This window comes from Ambystoma mexicanum, chromosome 2q (genome assembly GCF_040938575.1).
Source record: "Ambystoma mexicanum isolate Mex_15411 chromosome 2q, UKY_AmexF1_1, whole genome shotgun sequence".
Taxonomy (NCBI): domain Eukaryota; kingdom Metazoa; phylum Chordata; class Amphibia; order Caudata; family Ambystomatidae; genus Ambystoma; species Ambystoma mexicanum.
In genome coordinates this window covers 461,905,502-461,929,357 of record NC_090924.1, presented here as the reverse complement: position 1 = coordinate 461,929,357, position 23,856 = coordinate 461,905,502, and the positions used below count along the sequence as shown (strand labels likewise).

At 48.0% G+C, this 23,856-nt stretch overlaps 1 protein-coding gene across 4 annotated transcripts in view; it reads left to right on the top strand.

Annotated features, from left to right (window-relative positions):
- RBM10 (RNA binding motif protein 10) overlaps nt 1-23,856 on the top strand; it is a 464,414-nt gene that overhangs the window by 421,990 nt on the left and 18,568 nt on the right. For all 4 annotated transcript variants that reach the window (XM_069647579.1, XM_069647578.1, XM_069647580.1 and 1 more), the window contains 2 exons: nt 14,447-14,550; nt 16,723-16,852. In XM_069647579.1, coding sequence (XP_069503680.1) covers nt 14,447-14,550; nt 16,723-16,852 — 234 coding nt within the window. The remainder of the gene's footprint in view (nt 1-14,446; nt 14,551-16,722; nt 16,853-23,856) is intronic.

Below are 23,856 nucleotides of genomic sequence, written 5' to 3'. Positions count from 1 at the left end.
CCTTTAACTGTTGTTCACCAGCATGGGTGTGGCATCGATTCACATGCAAATCATCCCTCCAACCCCTCTGCGGCTCTTCTCTTGGTCCTACTGCCACTTTACGTGCTACCAAATCTGAAGATGGCTGCCAGAGACAAGTGATTGGTTGTTAGTAGAAAGACAGTTCAGAAACGAAACTGAAACTGATTTTTTTTGTTTACCGAGGATTCCCAGCCTGACGGGGAATATTCGAGCATGTGAATCCATGCCAGTTGCTGGAGAACAACAGTTACAGGTAAGTAACTTGTTCCTTCTCCAGCATGGGGTCTGGCATGGATTCACATGCTCATGAATTTTCTATCGGGGATTTTCTATTTTTGTCAAATAGAGCCTGTAGGCTCATTCGCTTCTTTGCCTGGCAAGCGGGGATCAGTTTATCAGTGTCTTTCAACGCCCCTCAAGGGCAAGAATCTTTGAGTGTTGAAGATTCCAGAAGGCCATCGGGCCTACACTGCACGCCGGACCATATCTTAGGAAAAAGAGGGTGGTTCCCTCTTCAAGCTCTGCTCCAGCTGCAGATTGAGGAACGTGTTAGTGGAGGAAAAAAACACTCGGTGCCTGTCTCCATCCAGACCTCAAGGAAGCAAATTGTGAAATCTGCCTTGGGGTCTCTCGTCACAGTAGGTTGGTGGTGTGGCTAAAAGCCAAGGCCTCTACCCTGTGCGGCAAGCAGGGGCATGCCTCTACCCTGTGCGGCAAGCAGGGGCATGCCTCACTCAGGACCGGCCGGCTTCTAAGCCCTTTGATGGCGCTCCATCCGTGGGTCCCAGGATGAGGCCTAGCACTGCAAATCCGTTTCCGTTGGTGTCGCAGCGCAAGCGGGTCCCTCGACGGGCAGGGCACACTCATCTTCAGTCTGCCTCCATCTCAGTCAACGCTCCAGCTCCTCCTCGAAGAAGAAATCGGCTAACCCAGGGAAGCTGCGGGAGAATCCCAAGGCGCAGGGAAAGGTGTCCGGTCTCCCCCTGAAGGCACAGGCGAAGTCTTCCTCGACGATAGAGCTGGTGCAGCTGCCCTCTAGAAGGCAAAAGGGGCTGACCTGATCCAGGGGACCACAGCAGTGCGCAGATTGGCTCTACCCCCCCCAAAACGGGAGACCTCAGCCAAGCAGGTGGAGAAAACGCCAGAGAAGATGCCATCCGTAAGCCCGAAATGGCCCAGTTTTCTTTTTTGACATTCCTTTGTGGAAAGTTCCTTCTTGCGATTTACTCTGCGCCCCAAACCACCTTGGGGCCAGCATGATAGTCTCACTGGTGATTGTTACTTGTTAAAAGCAGAGGTTACAGGATGTCAGACCATGTAAGAACCCACATAGAGGAGGGTGTTAGGCAAAGTGTGTATGCAGTACCCTCTGGGACCACTACACACAACTAGGACTACAGGTGTAAGCAAAACCAACCTTTGGTAGAAGTTTGAACCACAGTTTTTGGTAGCGAGCTGAGCAGCCAGACTTATCTCAAGAGGGAATGTGGGCTTGTAAGGGTGTTACACAGAGGTCTATAATAACAAGTATTCAGATAGACATACTCAAGGTTTCTTGGTAAAACACTTAACTTATTACACAATCGTTTATAAAGTATTCACTAAATAGGGCAACCAATACCACACAAGAATTATACTACAATACTAAGCAGTTGAGCTCCCTTGGAAGTAGGAGCCAAATAGCATTGAGGTAGGAGCAAAAAGGCCTAAGTTAATACAACGAATATTAGTTACTCCAAAACAGTAACCAGAGGAGTTGATTCAATGCAATAGGTAGGCCAATGGGCCTAGTGTCTTGTAGAAGTAAAAACGGTTCTGGTATTTAAAACGGAAAAGTCTTTGCCATGGTTCTTAGAAGTAGTGCACGGAAGAAAGGTTTGTATGTCTGGTCACAATCTGACTAGGCCTGCAGGTTGCCAAAGTTCCACAAACTTTCACGGTGAAAGGTAAGTTCTCTCGGTTGGGTTTTCACAGTGCCTTATATTGAACATAAAGATGCAGCTGATGACTTCTGTTCCTGGCAGTTCCTGCAGATCTTGCTGTTCCTGTGCCTGTCATGGGGACAAGAGGGAGGACGTCTCGGGATTCCTGCACTGCACAGGGACTGGTCGCAAAGCTAGCAAATTGTCAAATCTTCGATTCCGGATGCTGTTTCTTCAAGCACACAAGCTGGTGTGCTTCTCCCTGGCTAATCCTAACCAGCTCCGAGAATGGTATCCAGGTGGCTTACGAGTTGATTGGTCCCACCAACTCAAAGGGAGAAGTTGTCCTTGCAGGGCTTCTCTGCCGAGATGAACTTGGCGATTCAGACCTGCAGCAGGGCTTCACAGGGCACACCAACGGTCCAGGAGTTGCAGCAACCGTCGTCTTCCAGCTCGTCTTTGGTTCTTTCAAGAGACTTGCCTTTTATTTAGTTTTTTCCCTTTCATTCCAACCTAGCTGCCACTCAACCAGAAGGGTGTCTGTCCTTGCCGGACAGTCAGCCAGCTAATCACGCCAGAGTGCATTTGGGTCTCCTAGGAGACTAAGCACAGGGAGTTTCGGGCACCTCCCTCACTTCCTGCCCACTCCAAACACTCGGGCACCAGAGGCAGTCTTCAGTCCTGAAGCCCGCCAAAAGCGTAGGAACAAAGGGACCAAACCTAGTTTGGCGCTCAGAGACCACCTCTAGAAGGACCTTTCCAAAAAGAAATGGCGAAGACGGGGATGCCTTTAAACAAAGGAGGCTCGGGCACCATCTTGAAAAACAGGGCTCCCGTGATTTAGCACTACTGGTGTTCGCGGTCGGGAAAAATCATGGTAGTTGTAAAACCACTGCCACCAGCCATTTCGAGAGCAAAGGTAGCATTGGGCTGCTACGTGAGTTTCTAGACAATAGGGCGTACTAGATAACCCCTCCAGCACTCTATTGTAAGATAGGATGTGCTGGGTCTAGGAATTTTAAAAAAGACGTATTAATCTGCTTAGAATCACATACTGTGCATATGGTCAGACATCCAGTGGTAACCGCAGAGTATTGCAGCTTGTCTTTCGGGGACCGAAATAGGCGTGTCTGTAACACTTTCCCTATCGTGACGTGTAGTGTACCCAAAAACCCTCACGCGCCGAGTTCCCTCAGATTTTTTTTTCCACCCAGATAACTGGTCGCCCTATTTCCAACACCCTGAGAGACTATTTTTGGCGCCTCTAGGCCCTTCTGCGTCCTCTAAATGGACAAGGGAGAAATTGTGTATGGACCGTCTTGAGAAAATTAATTTTTCTGAACATCCTTCCCCGAGAAGATCTTGTGGAGAACCTAATCTTCAATCTGCTTCACATTTCCAAGAAGATCAGCCCTCTGTCCCCGTTCTCACCATGAAGATATCGTCCAGATGGATACTTATAGGGACGTTTTACAGTGAAGATGAAGAACCTTCCTTCCTACAGAATTACGATGAGAACCAGGTGGATGCCACAGACAATTGGGAAGAGAAGATTGGCTGCCTCCCTGGTGTCACCAGCTCAATCCCGGGCAGTGAACCCAAGAGTTGAAAATGTATTTCGGCCAGCTCCTCCGGACCCTCAATACATTAAAGGGCACGCCACCCCTGATTCCCTGGTAGTGACTACCACCCGGAAATGGGCAGGAGTACCCTTTGCTACGGGGGAGGCGCCTCAAGATAAAGAATCCAAGAGGCTATATGCCCTAGGTAAATGGGTTACCTCGGCTGCCGTATATACCACGCGCGTAGCAAATAACACTACGCTATTGGCGAGTTATGCTGACGCTCAATGGAACCTAGTACAGGAAGGTCTCCGAGGTCCCAGAGCCCGTCAGGTCCAAGCTTCTCACTATTGTGGCCGAAGGCAGGCAGGTGAACAAGAACACTCTGGACACAGCTGAAACAGCAGGCAGGTCTCTGGCCCAAGGAACCTTACTCAAAAGGCACGCCTGGCTGCGTACCTCAGGGTTTAAGCCTGAAACACAGGCCTCGCTTATCAATAAACCAATTGAAGAAGCTAACCTCTTCAGAAACGTGGTATGTGAGGCCCTAGAAACAGCCAAAAAAAGAGCAGAGACTCTTAGGTCTCTGCAACAAATCACTCAAATACCCCCCCCCCCCACCCCCACCCCCAGAGAGGAATTCATTCTCGGTGGTCCTTTCTAGGGCAGTCCCGTGCATGTCAGAACAACTATGGCACGGGAAACTTTAGTAACCTCCAAGGGTCAGCAATTTGGCAAAGCCAGAGGTAGAGGCCCCAATCCTAGAGGAGCCGCAGCCTCCGGTCAAAAATGACCATCGGATCCAGGTCCCCTCCCATGTCACCCCGGTTGGGGGGCGCTTAACATCTTTCCTCACGACATGGGAGGGGATAACTTCACACCAGTGGGTCAAAAAGACGGTCGCCCACGGATACTGCGTGGAATTCGCCCGACCTCCACAATTCAGACCACCGTGCTCACAGCGCCTTTCACTGGACCATCTGGAGATCCTGAATCAAGCGGTGGAAGCGGTGCTGGGAAAGGGCGCCATAGAAGCCGTCCCGATTCTTCAGATAAACAGGGGTATTTATTCAGTGTACTTCCTTGTACCCAAAAAGGACCTCACCATGCGCCCTGTTCTAGACTTGCGCCCAGTGAACACGTTCATAAAACCTCAGATGTTTTGCATGGTAACGCCACCCATAGGAGGTGATCCCACTGTTGAAACGGGGACTTCATGGCAACATTGGACATGAAAGATGCTGTTACGCTCACCTGGTATCCACTGGGGCGAGACACGATACTTTATGGAGGTCTAAGCGCTATCCCGGACCGCTCTCTGCTTGATTATGTGCCAGACTTTGGGTAGCGGCTATAACGGGAGAATGGAGGGTTAAGATACTGGTTTCTGTGATGGGTGGATTCCCACCTCCCTCTGGTCCAAATCCCCTCCCTTGGGGTTATTGCTCACTTTAGGTTTTTGTGCGTTGAACTCTCCGTCCTACGTCTCTGTGCAGAGGTGCGTGGTTGGTGTGGGCGTTCCATGGACCTAGTTGTTTCACTGGTCCGTGTGCCCTTATGTCGGGTCCAGACCGGCTGTGACTCCAACTCTGCTTGCTGTCTTCCAGGTGAGTTATGTCTTTACCATTTTTATTCTGTCTTTCTTTCCCTCTGTTTTCTCAGTCTTCTCTGTGTCTTGCTCCACTACGCTGTTCCCTAACAATGTCTTTGTTTTCACAAGGATGGTTGCGATCTCGGATTTGCAGCGCTGATGGTGAAGACCACGGTGAGTTGAGTTGCGTATCGCTGCGCTGTTTATTGGTGTTAATTGCTAACCTGTGTTCTGTTCTCTTCTTTGTACAGGTTGAGGTGATGTTCCGGAGTGATGAACGATCGAAGCGCTGCTTGCCCAGGTAAGTGCTTTGTTAATGCTGACCTTGTTCCTTCTCCCTTGCAGGTTGCGGTGAAACTCGGAGATGGGCAAGGTAAGAGAAGCGCAGGCTGCTGCCAGGTCTCGCTGCTTGCCCAGATAAGAATTGTTATTAATGCTGTACTTGTTTCTTTACCTTTGCAGGTTGCGGCGAACTCTGGAGAAGGGCGAGGAACTCTGGAGAAGTGCGAGTTAAGCGAAGCGCAGGATGGATTCAAGACCGGTTACTTCACAGGTAAGTGTTCTTGCTCGCTAATGCTGTTCTTGTTCCAGGTTAATGGAATCCGGATCTAGGGCTTCAGGATCGGGCCGCCGGAGAAGCAGATGAGCAGGAGCTGGACACAGTAAGCGTTACCTTGCAGTAGTGCAGAATAACGCGAAGAATGCTCTGCTGTTTGGGTGTGGTTTAAATAGCCCAAGTAAAGTAGTTCCATGCCAACCAGTTCCAGGCCAAGTAGTTCCAGGCTCAGCCACACACAAAACACTAGACCGCATGGCTTAGTTCTAAGGAACTGAGCTGTGTAATAGGCCTCCATGTTGGATTAAGATCCGAAACTGGTATTGCTTTATTCCTGATAGTCTGGTGCCAAAGGCCTCAGGACTGACTCATGTATGTTTCTGATGGAGTTTTAAGGCCCTTGGGGCCAGTGTGAAGGGCTTTAGCCCCACTGCTGCCAGGGGGCTGTTATACCTGAGGTGGTCAGGGGCATGGATTGTGACAGATGCATACTTTCATATTTCAATGTTGCCAGCGCACAGGAAATATCTAAGGCTCATGATCGTGGACAGGCATTACCAATTCAAGGTACTCCCCTTTGGCATCGCCTCGGAACCAAGGGTGTTTACGAAGGTCCTGGTAGTCGCTGCAGCACACCTGCGCAGGTAATCCGTCCCGGTTTACCCTTACTTCGCCGACTGGCTCATAACAGGGGACTCGTACAACACATGTTTTTTGAACACCCAAAAGACCGTAGACCTTCTGTTCAGTCTGGGGTTCTCTATCAACGAGAAAAATTCCAGTCTAGTCCCCAGTCAAATAAAACAATCTCTGTGAGCTCTAATCCGGACGAAAGACGGCCTCGTCTTCACCTCCAACGAGAGGGTTCAGAACATGCTTTTTCAGATCCCTCAATATGTAGCCAGTTGGAAGGTGACGGTGCGCAAAGCCATGCGTTTGCTAGGAATGATGGTATCGTGCATATACTTGGTTCCCAACGCGCGGCTGCGCATGCGTCCCATGCAAGAGTGGCTCAACAGCCAGTGGTGTCAGGCCAGCGGACAATGCCAAGATCTGGTAGTTGTCTCGCCAGCCCTCGTTCTCTCTGCAGTGGTGGTCAAGAGAAAACCTCTTGAAGAGGAAGTCCTTCACCCCTGCAGTGCAGTGGAAGCTACTCATGACACACATCTCTCACAGTGTGGGGGGGGGGGGCCTCACTTTCTTCAGCAGACAGCACATGGAGTGTGGTCCCCTCAAGTAGCGTCCAACCATATACATTTATTGGAGCTATTAGCAGTGTTCAAGGCATTAAAGGTCTTTCAGATGCAACTACAAGGAAAGACTGTGCTGATTCTAACAGACAGCACTACAGTCATGTATTACCTGAACAAACAAGGGAGCACTCACTCTCCAGGGCTATCCAAACTGTCCCAAAACATTTGGATATGGGCTCTCAAACACAAGATGTTTTTGTTGTCCCAACATGTTCCAGGGGGACTCCATCTTCTGGCAGACGTGCTCAGCAGAGATTTTCCTCTGCCCGAAGAATACGAATGGCATCTGCATGAAGACATTGTGTCTAACGTCTTTGCAGAATGGGGCTTCCCAGAAATCGGCCTGTTCACAACTCAGAACGCCCAATGCCAAGACTACGCCTCCAGGTAGCCCCAGAACCGCTCCAAGGGGAACGGTCTCTGGATAACATGGTCAGGGAACTTTGTCTACGCTTCCCCCCCCCCTCCCGACTCCCCTTTTCAATAAGAAGATGCACCAGGAGCCAGTTACCATGATACTGGTGGCCCCCATGTGGCCAACCTGGGGTCGCTCATCTGATGGAAATGTCCCTCTCCCCACCAGTAAAACTACCCTACATGTCTCAGGACAGGGGGGGGGGGGGAGACCCTACACCCATGGCCACAAACTCTGAACTTAGCGGCCTGGCTCCTGAAGTCCTAGAGTTTGGACACCTACAGCTCCCTCAGAGGTGCATGGACATACTCGGGGAAGCTAGAAAACCCAACACATGTTATTGCTATGCCAGCAAATGGAAACGTTTTGTCATCTGGTGTAATTTCAAGGGTGTCAATCCCATCGATTGCTCACCCACACACATTGTGCTGTACCTTACCCATCTTTTAGATACTGGGTTGGTCTTTAAATCCCTAAAGGTTCATCTGGCTGCTCTTTCAGCCTACACCACATCACAGCAAAAGGTGTTGTGGTGGAAGATATCAGTGATTAAGGCCTTTATGGAAGGGGTTAAGAGGATGTATCCTCCCATTTCTCACCCAGCTCCTGGGTGGGACCTAAATGTGGTTTTGACCAGGCTCATGGGAGATCCCTTTGAGCCAATGTATAAAGCATGTCTAAAAGACCCTACTTTTAAGGTGGCCTTCCTAGTGGCTATCACTTCTATTAGAAGGGTTAGCGAACTACAGGCACTTTCTTTTCTAGACCCCTTTGTTACAGTCCACAGGGATAAGGTAATTCTGCACACTCACCCCAGATTTGCACCTAAATTATTCTCGAAGTTCCATGTGAACCAATCGATTGAACTACCTACCTTTTTCAAGAATCCCACTAGCATGGCCAAAAAAAGCCTACAGTGCTCCAGGTAAGATTTTGAGGTGGGAGTATTTTACGCATGAATTTTCAAATTGGAGAGTAAATGCAATTTCAAGAGAATAAAAATGTTTTCTCCTCTGCAAGAGAGTAAAACGTATCGAACATACACCCAATGCATACGTAAAATCAGACCTGTAAAATCGGACCCATAGACCAAAAGAGTTGTAGATCAAAGTTGTCTGGCTTGCCTTAAACCATTTTATTACACTTGTGGAAAATAATCTGCCATAAAATAACTTGGAAGTACGTGCTACATACACAGCTTCATTTTCAAAATTCTGGACCCTACAAACTGTTAAGAACTACTATAGATAGAGACTAATGTATTGCTTGCATAGGGATTGTGAGTAAGCAAGTGTTGGCATATGATTTACTTACAGGAACACATAATCTCAGCAACAGTCACAACCTGCTAAGCTACCTTCCCTGCTGTCTGCTGCAGGAAATTAATGTGGATCCCCACATTGTGTAAAACACCAAAAACATGATTCTGGCAATTAGTTGGGAAGAAATGCAGACAAGTGCATAAGTTGCAGACTGGTCCCAAATCCCTGCTTCAACACTAGTGTGTGATCCTGGGCAACTAATGTTGCCACTGCCTTTTTAGCAAAAAAAATAAATGTCTATAACAAGTGATTTATAGTCAACTAATTACTACTCAAAAAAGCCTGACTGACCCCTTTTCCACTGTTTGAACTATACCATTATAATAGTGACCATTTATATAATGCACATGGTAAAGGACCTAATTCATTGAGTGTTTTCCAATGGTGTGTTGCCCTTATAAAAGGTTTCTGTGAATTAGGCCCAAAGTGTTTACGTCTCGTGTCTTACTCCTTGCTGCTTCTTTAATATAAATTCACATGAACTCCTCGAGTATTAATAACTCACCTGTACCTTCCCCCATCTTCTACTTCCATCATAGGTGAGCAGTCTTGATTGCCCGATGGGTTTCTTCCAAGATAGTCAAACTGCATCTCCGGCATCGCAGCCAGTTTAGTCCGTAATCGCTAATCACATCATGGGGATTAAAGGAGTGGTGGAAGTGGATAAAAAGGAACTACGGGTACTCTGGCTGCATCCAAAAAGGAGGGAGTGGGGTGGTCAGACAGGTGGGGCGGGTAGGCAAGTGTGGACCGTGGGACAGGACCAGGATCACAAACCTTGCCTGAGCTGTGAAGCAGGGATTTTAATCCACTCTGCAAATTTGACCACATAGCTTCCAAGGTTTACTTGGTACGAACAGTTTGGATTTCAAGGCCAACAGTTATGATGTCTTATAGAGTTTACTTACAAAAAACACAAATTGCATAATAACGCCACATGAAAACATGTAAATACGTGTTAAGCCAAAAGAATATCATTGTGGCTTTAATGTTCACGTCCTGAATGGTATGCTATAGTCCCAGAATGCAAGATAATGTCAACCTGAAAGATCTAGTTAACCTCACAGTACTTTCAGTGATTTAAGACCTGTAATAAAAGATGTTGTATAATAAACTCAGATATGGAGATTCTTTGCAACAAACCTCCAGCTCATTGTTATTCATGATGTTGAAAACATTTGATTAATGACTTAAAGCAACTTTATTTTTTTAGCGTGTCAATCTAGCAGACATAGATGTATAAAGCGCCCATTAATGATGTTAATATAAACACATAATTAAATGGGCGCTTTGGGTTGCTCACTTTAACTATCATACATATGAAAGGCACTGCCACTGATAAAAGAAATGTTTGCTGGTGCAGATCCAAGACACCTTTTGCACTCTAGTGGAGGAAAGTATGCTTTTTGATGAAAATAAATGAAGCATAAAGGGTACGCAGAAGAAAATAATTAAATGCTCCGTAATGGCCATAATTACATGCGTAAAATGGCCTTATATGCAGCTTATCTGGAGGGCTGAGCCTACACACATACTAGATGTGCGCAGGGCAGTCATGTTACCTGGAAAGAACAAAACCACTGAGGAAAACAAACCAGTTTTTCATTTCGATGGCTGCTGGTAGAGGAGGAGATCCTGTCTCTAAATTTACTATCTCAAGGTGGTGTCAAATGCATCACACTATGCTCCACTCTTGCTAAGAGAGAACTGCCCTTCAAGCCTAGAGCACTCTTCTCGATGCACTGAGGCTTCCAGAGCATTCATTGCAAATGCTCCCCTAGAGTCCATTTGCCAAGTGGCAACCTGAAGTTGTACACACCTTTACAAAACACTATTGCCTAGACACCCATTCTAGGTCTGATTCTCAGGTGGGACAAGCAGTACTAAGACATCTTATCTCTACTGTTTCTTCTCACAACCCACCTCCAACTCTGGGTACTGCTCACCAGTCTATGCACAGCATGTGATTCTAAGCAGATTAACCAGCATGAGAAGACCTGCATTACTTACCGTAATAGCATTTCTGAGGCTTTTATCTGCTTAGATGCACATGCGCCCTCCCTACCTCCCCACTCGGGGTGGAAGGAACATAGAAGTCTTACTATTTCTCTCCATGTACTCACTCACAGTAGCCTTGGGCTCCCTCATGGCAGAAAAAATACAATCGGAGGGACCTCGGCGCGTGAGGGATTTAGGGTGCACTACATGTCACGATAGGGATAGTGTTACAGACCAGCCTATGCCAACGTCCCCGAGATGCAATAATCTGCGGTTACCACTGGATGTCGGACCATAAGCACAGCATGTGAATCTAAGCAGATACAATCATCAGAAATGCTATTACGGTAAGTAATGCGTGTCTTATGATGCTTGTGAATATGCTCAGAATCCTTACCTCCTACACAGTAGGAGGACGCAGTGCCAGGGCTCGCCGAGGTGACCATAGGGGGCTGGAGGCCCTGAAGACTGGATCAGGTCAAGCTCTCTCTCCTCAGGTAGGGGCGGCAGCCGAGTGGAGTGTAGCAAGTAGTTGCCAGATCGTGTTTTCTGCTCCTATCCACAGGCATTTGGCGTTGGGCAGCGTCCGGGTGTCGCTTCTGTTCTGGCTGCACGGTGAGGCCGCCCAGGCCGGGGTGGTGGCCACCGGAGGCTCCCTGCACCGCCCGCAGCTATACTTGCTGGTCGCGGAGTGGTTGGGGGTCCCCCTTGTTCATGCCGGGATGAGGCACTGGAGCAGAGAGCCGGTGCGATTCGGCCGGTTCTCAAGCAGTGCAGGCTTGAGGGCACTGCGTTGGGGCAAGATCTTGCGGGCGCTCCCCAAAGTGGGGTGGCGGGTGTCCGTCAGCTTCACTCTCCCTCTGGTTCGGGCTCCGCTTGAGCGCATCACTGCGTCTGGTAGCTGTAGAGGGTTTGGCGCAAAGCCTCTGGCGCCATCTTGCGGCTTCATCTAACGGCCTGCGCGGCTCCCCCAGCAATTCAAAAATCTCTGCTCTCCCGCATTGCCGGAGGGCCACAGTCAGACAATGTGTGCCTCGGACCTTCAGCTCATGCATGGTCCACTTTTCCTGCACTGATGGGTTGGTTCACCGGAGCATACTTGCTTGATGCATGGCACCAGCTGGGAGCTCTTACGGAGCCACTCCGACCACCATGGTGTCCAAGCCAAGACTCATATTTTGTGGAGGATTTTCTAAAGGAGAAGCCTCCTGCCAGCCGGGCTATCCCTTTACTTAATTCAATTAAAAGGCACATCGCCCCTTCCTTACTAACAGCTTCACAGACAAGGGCTGTGAATCCACAGGTGGAGAAACATTTTCGCCCCTCCCCTTCTGACCCGCTCTATATTCAGGGACATGCCACCCCAGATTCTCTCGTGGTCACTACAACAAGAAAGAGGACTGGGGGGGGGGTGGAGGTGTCCTTGTCCACAGGTGAGGCACCGCCGGACAAGGAATGCAAAAAGCAGTATGCCATAGGGAAGCAAATTACTACTGCGGCAGTATACTCCATCCAGATTGCCAACAAGACCACCCTGTTGGCCAGCTACTTGGATGTTCAATGGAACCTGCTACAAGAGGGCCTACAGGAGGTCCCGAACCAGTGCATTTTTGTCTGCTTACAATTGTATCAGAGCGTAAGCAAGTAAACCATAACATCCTTAAACACCTTAGATGCTGCAGAGACTGCAGGGAGAACCCTTCCCAGGGTACCCTTTTGAAACGTCACGCCTGGTTGAGAACTTTGAGTTCAAGCCGTAGACACAAGCGTCTCATCAACAAACCGGTGGAGGATTCTAACCTGTTTGGCAAGGCTGTTGATGAGGCTCTAGAAACTGACAAAAAAGAACACAAGACTTTGAAATCTTTGAATCAAATCACTCAAAGGCCCTTTCAACAGAGGGGGAAGTTCTCGCCACTTGTTAGGGAGAATTCTCAGAAATGTGCCAATTCCCTCCACCTTAGAAACCCCCAGCAACTTTGCTGGATTTTGAGGGCTTGATATTTTTTTTATTTTTTACCTGGAGAGTTTTTCCCCACTCTCTCATGGATTTTAAATGTGATCTTTGGACTCTATTTGTTTTGGTTATGGAGCCTGACAAACTCCATAGGCGTCATCTTTTGCATTGTCACAGCACCTTCAGTGCAGTGGCACTGGGTAGTCTTTCAGATTTTCCCAAGGTTTAAATACCTTCTCTGGGATAAACTACTGTTTCCCAGAGCAGTAAAGTAAAATGGACTTTACTTACATTTGTAACTTTATAGACCCTGCACACACTATCTTACAATAGGGTGCTGGAGGGGTTACCTAGTATGCCCTTTGTCTAGCTTCTCATGTAACATTTGTGTTATCCTTTCCTCATTGAATGGCTGGTGGCAGTGGTTTGTCAATTGCATCACCCTCTGCTACACTCTTGCCAAGAGATTTGCCCTTCAAGCCTAGAGCACACTACTCGGGCTTCCATATCATTCATTGCAAATGTTCCTCTCAAATCCATTTACAAAGCGGCAACCTGGAGTTCTGTAAACAGTTACAAAACACTATTGCCTAGACACTCACTCTAGGTCGGATTCTCAGGTGGGACAAGCCGTACTAAGACATCTTTTCACTACTGTTCCTTCTCGCATCCCACCACCAACTCCGGGTACTACTCGTTAGTTTATGCACAGCAAGTGATTCTAAGCAGATTCACAAGCATCAGAAGGCATGCATTACTTAACGTAATAGCATTTCTGATGATTGGATCTGCTTAGATTCACATGGGCCCACTCTTCCTCCCCACTTGGATGAAAGGAACATAGACATCTTACTACTTCTCTTTCTGTACTCACTCGCAATAGAAAAAATGCAATCAGAGGGACCTCGAAGTGTGAGTGATTTTGGGTACACTACACGTCAGATAGTGTTACAGGCACGTCCATGTTAACGTCCACTTTCTATCCTCGAAAGACCAGATGCAATAGTCCGTGGTTACCACTAGATGTTGGATTATATGCACAGCATGTGAATCTAAGCAATACAATAATCAGAAATGCTATTACGGTAAGTAATGCATGTCATCGTGTTTGCTTGGCCATAAATATAGTATTTTTATAACTACATGTCTGTGTAATCCTTGATTACTTACCTTGTGGCTCCTTGACCATGCTCAACCGTCCTGAGACTAAGCCTTGACCACTCCATGCTACCTTGATTGATTTGGCTACAGCTCCAAGAGTTGTCCATGTTCACTAACTTGGTTGGCCTCGTATTCATCTGTCCACCAGGCCAGAGTATAGAAATCCAGTCCAACACACAGACTGTGTTTTAAATCCTAGTTCACCACCCCATATTTCTTTCCATGCTTATGTGGATTACTGTTAGTGGGGTGTGATTCAGATCACTGATCAGTGCAGCTTCACCAACCGTCCAGTCATATTGTCAGGATGCGTCCATCTTCTACTAGTTTGGTTTGGAGTCAGGTTTTAGCCGCTTTCAGAATTTGCTTCCCCTCGGTTTGTAAATTAGATTAAAAAAAGAAGCAACCAATATTTTCTTTGAGAATGTTGATGGAATAAGCTGTTCAAAATGGGTATCCTCTTCATGATTAATTGGTGAACCAAAGTGAATACTGCTTGCTCACTATTCGGACATGAGTAATTGCCATTTAGTGCCAGAAGACCTCACTGTGGTGTTTGATCTCTCGAAGTGGTAGAAATAGAATGGAATTGAAGGTGGGCTGATCCTCGTTGTGGACAAACGTTTACATTGTCTTCAAAATCAGTTTTGTATTTTGAGAGCACTATTTTCTTTATTCTCTACCACAGACTAAATATAGAGATCGAGCGGCTGAGAGGAGGGTGAAATATGGTGTCCCTGAGCCTCCAGAACCCAAGAAGAGAAAGTATACTGCCGTAGCAGAGGCAACAGTGTATGTATTAAAGGTGTATTCCCAACACATACTGGTATCAAAGATTTAAATGAGCACACAGACCTCTTTCTAATGAACATCCAAAACCACTGCCACATTTTGATTAGTGTTCGGGAGAATTCTCAGAAACATGCCAAACTTCATTTTTTTAACCTGGAGAGGGCGAGACCCTTTTTGCCACTCATGTATTTTAATGTGATTTCTGAACTCTGTTTCTTTTGGTCCCTTTGTTTTTTTGTCTTTAGCAGGATTCATGAGTGAAGCCTGCCGCTGGCTCCAAGGTGTCTGGGGTAGGCAGGAAGTGAGGGAGGTGCCCAAATCTCCCTGTGCTTAGTCTCTTAGGAGACTCAAATGCACTCTGAGAGGATTGGCTGGCTGACTGTCCGGCAAGGACAGCCACCCTGCTGGGTGACTGACAGCTAGGCTGGAATGAAAGGGTGCTAACTGTATAAAAGTTGAGTCTTTTGGCTTGGAAGGCAGAGTCAACCACTGAACAAAGGAACTGAAGAAGACCTTGAAGAGGATACATTTTGCAACTCCTGGACCGTTGGTTTGCCCGGTAAAGCCCGGCTGCTGTGGTGAAACGCCAAGTTCGCATCGACACAGAAGCCCCTGCAAGGACGACTGCTCCCCTTCAGTTGGTGGGACCAATCAACTCCAAAGTAAGCCACCTCGGCCTCCTTCTCGGAGCTTGTTGAATTTCCAGAGTTGCTGATGAAAACCATAGAGCCAGGGAAAGGAACACTAGTTTGGGTGCTTTGCTTTTAAGTTGGCCAAGAGCTCCAGGATGATCCTCTGGACCGCCAGGAAGCAGGACTGACCGAGCCTGAGTCCCCTCAACAGAGTGCGGGACCCCAGAAGCAAGGAAAGTCCATCTCGACAGCCAGGAGCCGCGGTATTGCTATTTGCGGTAGACGCGAGGAGCTGAAACACTGAACAGCCACTGAAAGTGAAGTTTGCCGATTGCAAGCTTTGACCACCCCATTGCAGTGCAGGAGTCCCCGGACGTCCTCCCTCTTGTCCCCACGATTGAGGCCCAGGAACAGTGAATTATGCAGAGCTGCACAGGAACAAGAGTCATCTGCTGCATCTTTTCTTCATTTTAAAGTTACTGTACAAAGTCTAAGAGAACCTACCTCTTACTGTAGAGTGGCTTTCATCTTCTACTACTCACAAGTCTAACAGCTTGGGGCCCTACATTGATTCATTTTTTCTTCAAAGACTTCTGAAACATTGAAAGTAAGTAGAAGTCTTTGCACAAAGAAGTGCTTCAGCCCATATAGGCTCTTGCCTATTGACTTTGGCTTAGCCTGTTTTAACTGAATGACTCTTACTGGGGGAATCTGAAAGTATTTGCCTGCTTAAGAGATATTTGTGGAATCTTGTGCTAATCATCTTTCCCTTTTGACTTGCTCTTAACTAATTCTGAATGGCAACAGTAATACATTAATGTCAACAGCACCCTAGCAATATAAGTTGCCTGTGGGTGTAGGTTTCTGCTGTATGCCATCCCAAATGGGTATTTACTGATTCTGAACTTAGAGTGTATAGTTTTGAAGTTTATCTGTGTAGTGTTTTACAGTTCTCCCTTCTGAAGAAGGCTTATATTAACTGACTGATAAATTGTTTTATCAAGAAACCCTGTGTGTAATTGTTTGCTTGAATACTTGTGAGTGCAAACCTCTTTGTAACTCCCATACAGCTCACATTCACCCCTCTTGAGATACGCCTGGCGACTAGTCCACACTACCACCTGTGTAGTACAGACGTCTACCAAAGGTTGAGTTGCTATTTCCACGAGGTGAGGGTTGTTGTGGAGCACTCTAAGGGTACTGCATACAATGATGCCTAACAATTGGTATTTGAATGATGCCATTGGTTACAAAAAGCATACGGTTTCCAAAGTCTGCGCAAGCAGATAGGAGTTATACCCGGTAACCACAATCAGAACCACATATATACACCTTACTGGCATTTTTATTAATACACAGTACAAATCGTGCAAAGCACACGTGCACTCTCGCCCTCTGACAAACTGGGCAACACTTGTGCTCACACACACCCCAACCTATAGAAATTATCATTGTGAACAAAGTAAGAGTCCAAATTTCTTCTGTCTTTAAACAACTATCCTATCCCAACCTCTCCTCTCCCACCCCCCCCACCTTGCAGGGACTTTGAGCAGCCGACACGAGATGGACTTGGAGGAGACAACATCGGAAGCCGCATGCTGCAAGCAATGGGCTGGAAGGAAGGCAGCGGTCTGGGCAAGAAGAAGCAGGGCATTGTTAACCCAATTGAGGTGAGAACCAGGAGCACATCTGATAATGGGGAATCTAGTTTGGCAATTGTGGGGGGAGTGGGAGTGGCTTCATAGAAGACTGGTCACCTGTTAAAATGGATTTTCAGAACCAACTCTGTAGGAGGGTTTTAAGATGCAACCCTAGTTGACGAGCTGGGTAATTGGCACTTGAGTCTAGTCATACTTTATCAACGTCTTGTAGCAGAGCAGTTAGCATTAATTAGCTACTGAATCTAGTCTGTTTGGAAGGCTTGGGGATCTGCTTGGAATGGCATTCTTTGCATTGGCTGACATATAATAGTAGGTGTGGAGTATTGCATGACTTGTTTTCGAAGTTTGAAAAGGAATGTCGACTGGGCATGTTTTTAAAACTATCTCTAGTGTGACATGTACTGTACCCATGTTCTTTCACGCGTCAAGGTCCCCAAGATAGTTTTTTCCCCACCGTTGTGGTCGTTCACATACTCCAGAGTTAGTGAATTAAAATCACAATATGTGACAAAAGGCTGTAAACCACTAACGTCCATAAGAATATCTTTGACGGCGGCTTCCTCAACAACAGAGAAGAAGCGTTTAACAACCTTCTACACTGACTGTTGCTGCTTCGGCCTGACCGGGCTACGGCCTATGAAGTAGGGAGAGAGGGGTGTGACCGATTTCTACAGAATTTGATCCTTCATAGATTCACATGTTGTGAATTTTCCCACCACCAGGCTGGGAATCCTCGGTTACCTTATTTTTCCCTTGCTTAAAGTAAAGAAAACTTTCCATTTTAATGGATTGTGTCCTCCCACATGTTCCTCATCTCTTGACAGATGTTGTCCAGCTTCAGCTGCTTCAGAAAAAAAAATTCTTGTCATAGGGCGTTGTGCGTTGATGGTGTCGACTTGATGTCCCTCGAAGACGGCAGCCAAATGTTTAGGTGTTGCTATTAGACCACCTGAGCCTTTTCAACCTAGTGGACAATCTTTGAGGGGTATATCCTTTCGCTACTACTCAGTTGTAAGGGAGAGAGGAATGGCCAGTCAGAGGCCAAAGAACATTCCCTCGTGGTAGATGTGGAAGGTGTGCAAAGCCAGCTCAAGCAGCGGCTTCCTTACAGTCAGCCTCTGCATCAGCCGCCTCAAAACCTCTGAGGTCTTGTCACAGTTCACCAGTACGGGTCAGGGGCAGTCTCCGCATCTGAAAGCATGACGAGACATTACTTTGGATGCTTGGCTCTGGAAACACTAGCCCGTGGTTACCTCCTTCTTTGTATAAAAAGACCTCAGAACGATCCACCGGGGAACCACTCTGAGGATTCTGGATCCGCTTCTTGTGCAGAAGATTCTAACCCTGCTAGAGAAAGGTGCTATATAACTAGTGCCTGTAGCGGAGAAGAACAAGGGATGGTACGCCCATTATTTTTTAATACCCAAGAAGGACAGAGGACGGAGACCCATCTTGGACTTGAGATACTTGAACAAGTTCCTCAGGAAGGACAAGTTCAAGATGGTCCCACTTTCTCAGATCCTTCCGGCCCTCCAACCCCAGGTTTATCGTAGGGCTGTAGAATCAGTACAAGTGAAATTGTCATACAAATGATCCAAAGAAACACTGAAACACTATGTATGTAAAAAATAAAGGATTTATTTAAATACAGGCAGGCCCAGATTAATCTAGGAGTAAGTAAGTACTAACACATTATATGAAATCACAATATAAAAACACAACACTATACTTGAAAGAACACAGACCCAAGTATAGACCTTATTTGAAGTACTTAACAGTAGTTCTAGGGAAGTCAAACCATTTCATGCACATTCAGTATAGGTCACGCCTATTCTTGGGGAGTAAAAACCAATGGTTACTTTTTACAATTACATTCAGTAATGCAAGGGCAGTAAGTAGACCCTTCCAGTTGTATAATGATTCTCAGCACAAATCACTTAATCAGTCAACTGGACGATATTCTTTTGATGAATATTGAAACACTTATTCTAGGTGCAGTAAAAACCTATATACAGAGGCATTTTGGACATGCCCTAAAGCGACAACCTACTGGAAAGAGATACTGGGACACATCAAAGCCATTATTGGCAGGGACCTACCCTAACGGGATCTTGTTGGGAGCAGTGGCAGAAGTATCATACGCAGCTTCGGGGCACACAGCCACCCATATAACACACCTACTGTCGGCGGTGCGAATGACATTGGCACAAAGGTGGAAGACTACAGAGGGCCCGACAGCGCCATGGTGGTGCGTGAAAGTATGGGGTGTCATGACAGTGGAGAAAGTAACCACCATAAGAACAGGAAAGTACCAGAGATACTCATCCACATGGTACCCCTTCCGAGACTTTGTTGGGGACAGGGAAGCTCAACTCTATAAACCACGGTCCCTTAAACATTCTGATCGCTTGACAACCTAGAACACGGGAGGAGAGAGACAACACTACGGGGGACACCAGCTGGAGGTGACATAAGACCCAAGAACTTAACAAGACAGGCCCAGGGGGAGGGGGGAGACATAAGGGGGGTAAGAATAAAACAAAAAAAGGGGTTAAACCCTGGGGATACTGGACAAATTACGGTATAACAAGAGTGAATATAACAACTTGTTTTGTTGTAAAATGTTTTCTATTGCACTCGTTATGTATGGAATGCTGTATCACCGAAGGAAAAATAAAACTGTTTAAAAAAAAAATGGCAAGAAAAGAAGACGGGGGCCATTTTGGTAGAAATTGACACCCTTGGGTCCCTTTACTGCAGCTGTGAACACAGCCCACGGTAAAGGTGCACCAAATAAATACAAAGTATCACTGCCACCATCCATTGAAGGAAAGCTTGTCACTAACTGAATTGTTCGTTTTAATGTGAAAGGAGATATATTGCATCTCCCCAGCACTCCACATAAGGTGGGGTGTGCTGGTTTCACTAAATAAAATGTAAAAGGGATCCAAAGATCCTTTTTACCCATGGGAACTGTAGTTCACTCAAGGTCAGCACAAGCAAGTTAAAAGGGGAGCCTCTGGGGCAACCCAGCAACAACAGGCACTTATTGCCAATAAGTTGTTAAAGAGGATAACTTTAAAAAGACACTATGGAGAGTCTTAAAAATGACACCCATAAAGAGTTAAAGGTTATGCGAGTGTGGAAAAAGGCTCCCACTCACTGAGGTATTAATAAAAAATATCCCACTAATAAAGTAAAAAGTTCTAGGGTCGAACCAGGAAAGGAAGATTAAGTAGTTCTGTGTAAATCTTACCTAACAGAGGAAGAAAGACTACATAGGTAAGACACTCGAAGAGCGTTAAGCTTTCATATATCTAGAATGTCTAAGCTTCGTGTTGACCAACTTTTCATTGGCTATATAGGTCATAGCCTTGGTCAGGCTGTTACTAAACAGACCTTATCCAGATGGATAATTCTGACTATCTCAGAATGTTACAGGCTGGCAGGAAGGATGCTCCTGAAAGTTTAAGAGCCCATTCCACCAGGGGTGTTCCAATTAAAACCATTTGTGAAGCAGCAACATGGTCTTCTATTCACACATTCACAACGGATTATTGCCAGGAATCTTCCCTCTGTCAGGAAGGTACCTTTGGTAGGGCAGTTCTGCACTCCGTTCATGAAAGCAAAAGTCAAATTCTACTCCCTCCGCCAAATCAAATGCTGCTTTGGGAGTCTGTCAAAAGATGAGGAATACGTGGGAGGACACAATCCATTCGAAGAACAAGTTACTTGCCCCTGGTCATCTTACTCTTACGTCCCGTCCCCTTTCCTCCATACTGTATGGGCGTCCCTTCCAAGGGACGGGGGACGGAACCTTTTTCACCAGAAAAACCTTCTTCCTCTTTAAATTTAGAGTTGCACAGGAGTGCGGCCCATAGAGCATGAGCTGCCCTGACTCCGCCCTCGGTGCCACACCTCAGTCCCCTTTTCCACGTCGACGGGAACAGAACAAATTCACCAGCGCTCTTGGGTTTGGCTTCGGCCATGTAAATCCACGCATGGATACTTCTTCTTTGTCTTTTTTTTTGTCTTAGCTATCATTCAGGTACTCTGTCCTCTGGCGTCACGCTCCTCCCCGGCACATGTCGACTTCTACAGGGTTCAGCAGGTGTCCATCCTGAAATGGGCTCTTCCCAACTTGAGACCCCCATGCCCTCTGCCAACGTTGCCTTGGCCCAGACCACGGTTAGCAATCATGTTCGGCGTGTGACTCACTGTCCTCGAAGATGCTGAAGAACAGACTAGCCAGGTGGAGGGAGCTCTTCCAGAGGTCGCCTCCAGAGGATCTTAAGAACATCGTAAAGCATCTAACCAAGCCCAAGGTAGGGCTGATTATTATTATTATTTTTTTTTTCTCCCCAACGCACCCCTGTAAGGGAGAGTCATTCCCAGGGAGACTCCTGCGCAGGAGAGACCGGCCAGGTCCTTCTACCGGCATGTACACCAAGGCTGCTTCCACTACCGGCCTTCGGATCAAGGGATCCTCCCGGACCCAGTGTTCAGGGACCGGAAGGTTCTTGTACTGTGGCTGTACCCGAGGGGCTCAGCCCTTGTACCAGCACCATTGCAGAGGGGCTATGCCCGAATACCGGCAATACGTCCGAGGGGGCGCCTAAATGCAGCTCTACCGGCCCCCGGGTTGAGGGTGTCGCACCTGCCGGGCCGAGGAGCAGGGTTAGCCTCGTGATCCACACGCAAGAGTCTTGGAAGCGCCCGGGCCCAGCTGGCCGTGCACCACGTCGCAGGCACGTCACAGGCTCGTGGCAGGCAGCTCGACAAAATGTCCGCCGTGCCAGAAAGAGACACCCGTCTGACGCCATTCCAGGAATTTGGCGAAGAACGAGTGTCAAGGTGGGACTGGCTTCAACCAGGTATGTGGCCTACAGTCTACCCTTCATTTGCACAGGGCAGCCTCCCTTTGTGTCCATATGGACAGGGTAGACAGCAGCTCCAGCAGCCCCCTGCTACTCAGTCGGTACCCCCTACCACCTCTTTGGCCTGTGAGGAGGTGCTCTTCGAGAAATTCCTCGGCCTCATGAGGTCTCCTCAGGTGGGGGTTATCAAGGAAGCAGTCAGGGAAGTCCTCCCGCCATAATAACGGCACCACGGACTCGTCCATCGGGCGCCCAGGCCCCGTTGCAGCCGGCCCCACAGCCAACTCTGCAACCTCAGCTGCCTCCTCAGTTTCCGGCTGGGGTCCTTGTACCCCAGCCTCCGGCACCATCTACTCCTCCTCCACAGGATCCTCCAGACCCGCAGGATACGGTTGAGGAGGACGACCCGTACACGCCATCTTCAGCCACAGCCTTACACAAACGTCTTGCTGGCCTGGCGGAGTACCTGGGCCTCCCCCAACCCGAGGACGAGCAGCTGCCAGAGGGGGTTCTAGCAGAAGTCCTCACGCGACACCCCACTGCCAACACGGGGATTCCACTGCAAACCAATGTAGTCTCCCTGGTCCAGAAGGATTGGCTTAAGCCCCACTCGGTCCAGCCAGTCAATCGACGCCTGGACGCCAAGTACAGTCAGATGGAAGGGGATGCTCTTGCTCTCGACCCATCCTCAACCACACTCCTCGGTGATCGCTGCAGCATCACTATACTCCAAGCCTCGTCATCCTTAGCCGCCACCTCTGTGGCGCTGCTAGGCAAGGAGAAGATCTTGGAGGCGTACGGCAAGAAGCTCTACTCCAATGCCTCCTTTCACCTTCGTCAGGCCAACGCAGATGCCATACTGGCTGCCACCAACCAAAGGTTATGAGTGCAAATTGCGGACTTCCTCCTGGCACTCCCAACCCAGTGCAACTCACGCTTCATGGCGGGGCTAGCTGAAGCCAAGCTCGTTGAGCAGGACCTCATGGAATCCACAGTGGCTCATATGAATACCTTAAGCCGTGCCATCTGCATTGCCACGGACATGAGAACAGCCTGGCTCCGGTCAATGAAATTCAACCTGGATGTCAAGAGTGCATTTTAGATCTACCGTTCGAGGGGGGGGGCCCTCTTCCACTCCTCTACGGACGAAGAGCTGGACAAAAAGGGGAACAGCTCACAAACGGCAAAGTCTTGATCCATTCTTTCAAAGACCACGCCCAAATCGGACTCCCAATCTCAGCAGCGCTCGGGGAAAGGGTCATACATATGGACGGTTCTGCGGCTTCCATGAACTCAGATCCAGGCAGCCGGACCGTTCGCTGTCTCAAAACTGGTGCAAACAAAAGGGGGGGCGGGGAGTAAGGGCTTTTTCCAGTCCCCCTCCTCAGCATCAGCCTTCGAGGGAAAGAAGGCATGACACGTCCCTTCTGGTCCGCGTGTCTCCGGTGGGGGGCAGGCTTGATTTCCATGCAAAATTCTGGCACCAGAATTTCACGGACCCCTGGATCCTCTCTGTAGTATCCACGGGGTACAGCCTTCTTAGCCCATCTTCTCCTCCTTCCTCTCCTCCACTCCCACAGGTTGGGACAGCAACCCTTTTGGCAGAGATCCGGTCACTCGTAGAGAGGCAGGCAGTGGAGGAAGTTCCAGCCTCCCAGTGAGGCTTTGGCTTCTACTCCAGGATTTTCACCATTCAGAAAAAGAACCAGGCGGGCTTGAGAGTTGTGCTGGACCTTTCCACCCTCAACCTTTCCCTACCCCTGCAAAAATTCAAGATGGTTATGCCAGCTTTTATAGCGGAGACATTGGACAAGGGACACTGTATGTGCTCCCTGGACCTGAAGGATGCGTAACTACATGTCCTGATTTGGCAGCCCCATCGTTCTTTCCTACGGTTCAGGTTCATGGGCTACCATTTTCAATACAAAGTCCTTCCATTTGGCCTCAACTCGGCCCTCGGGCTCTTTAACAGACTCATGAACACTGTGGCGGCTCTCCTCAGAGCGCAGGGCCTCCACATCTACCCATACCTCGACTGGCTTGTCAGGGCTACCTCTCCAGAAGCGGTGCATCACTCTTCCTTTGTCCTTATGAACACACTGCACGATCTGGGCTCCTCGCTCCACCTCAAGAAGT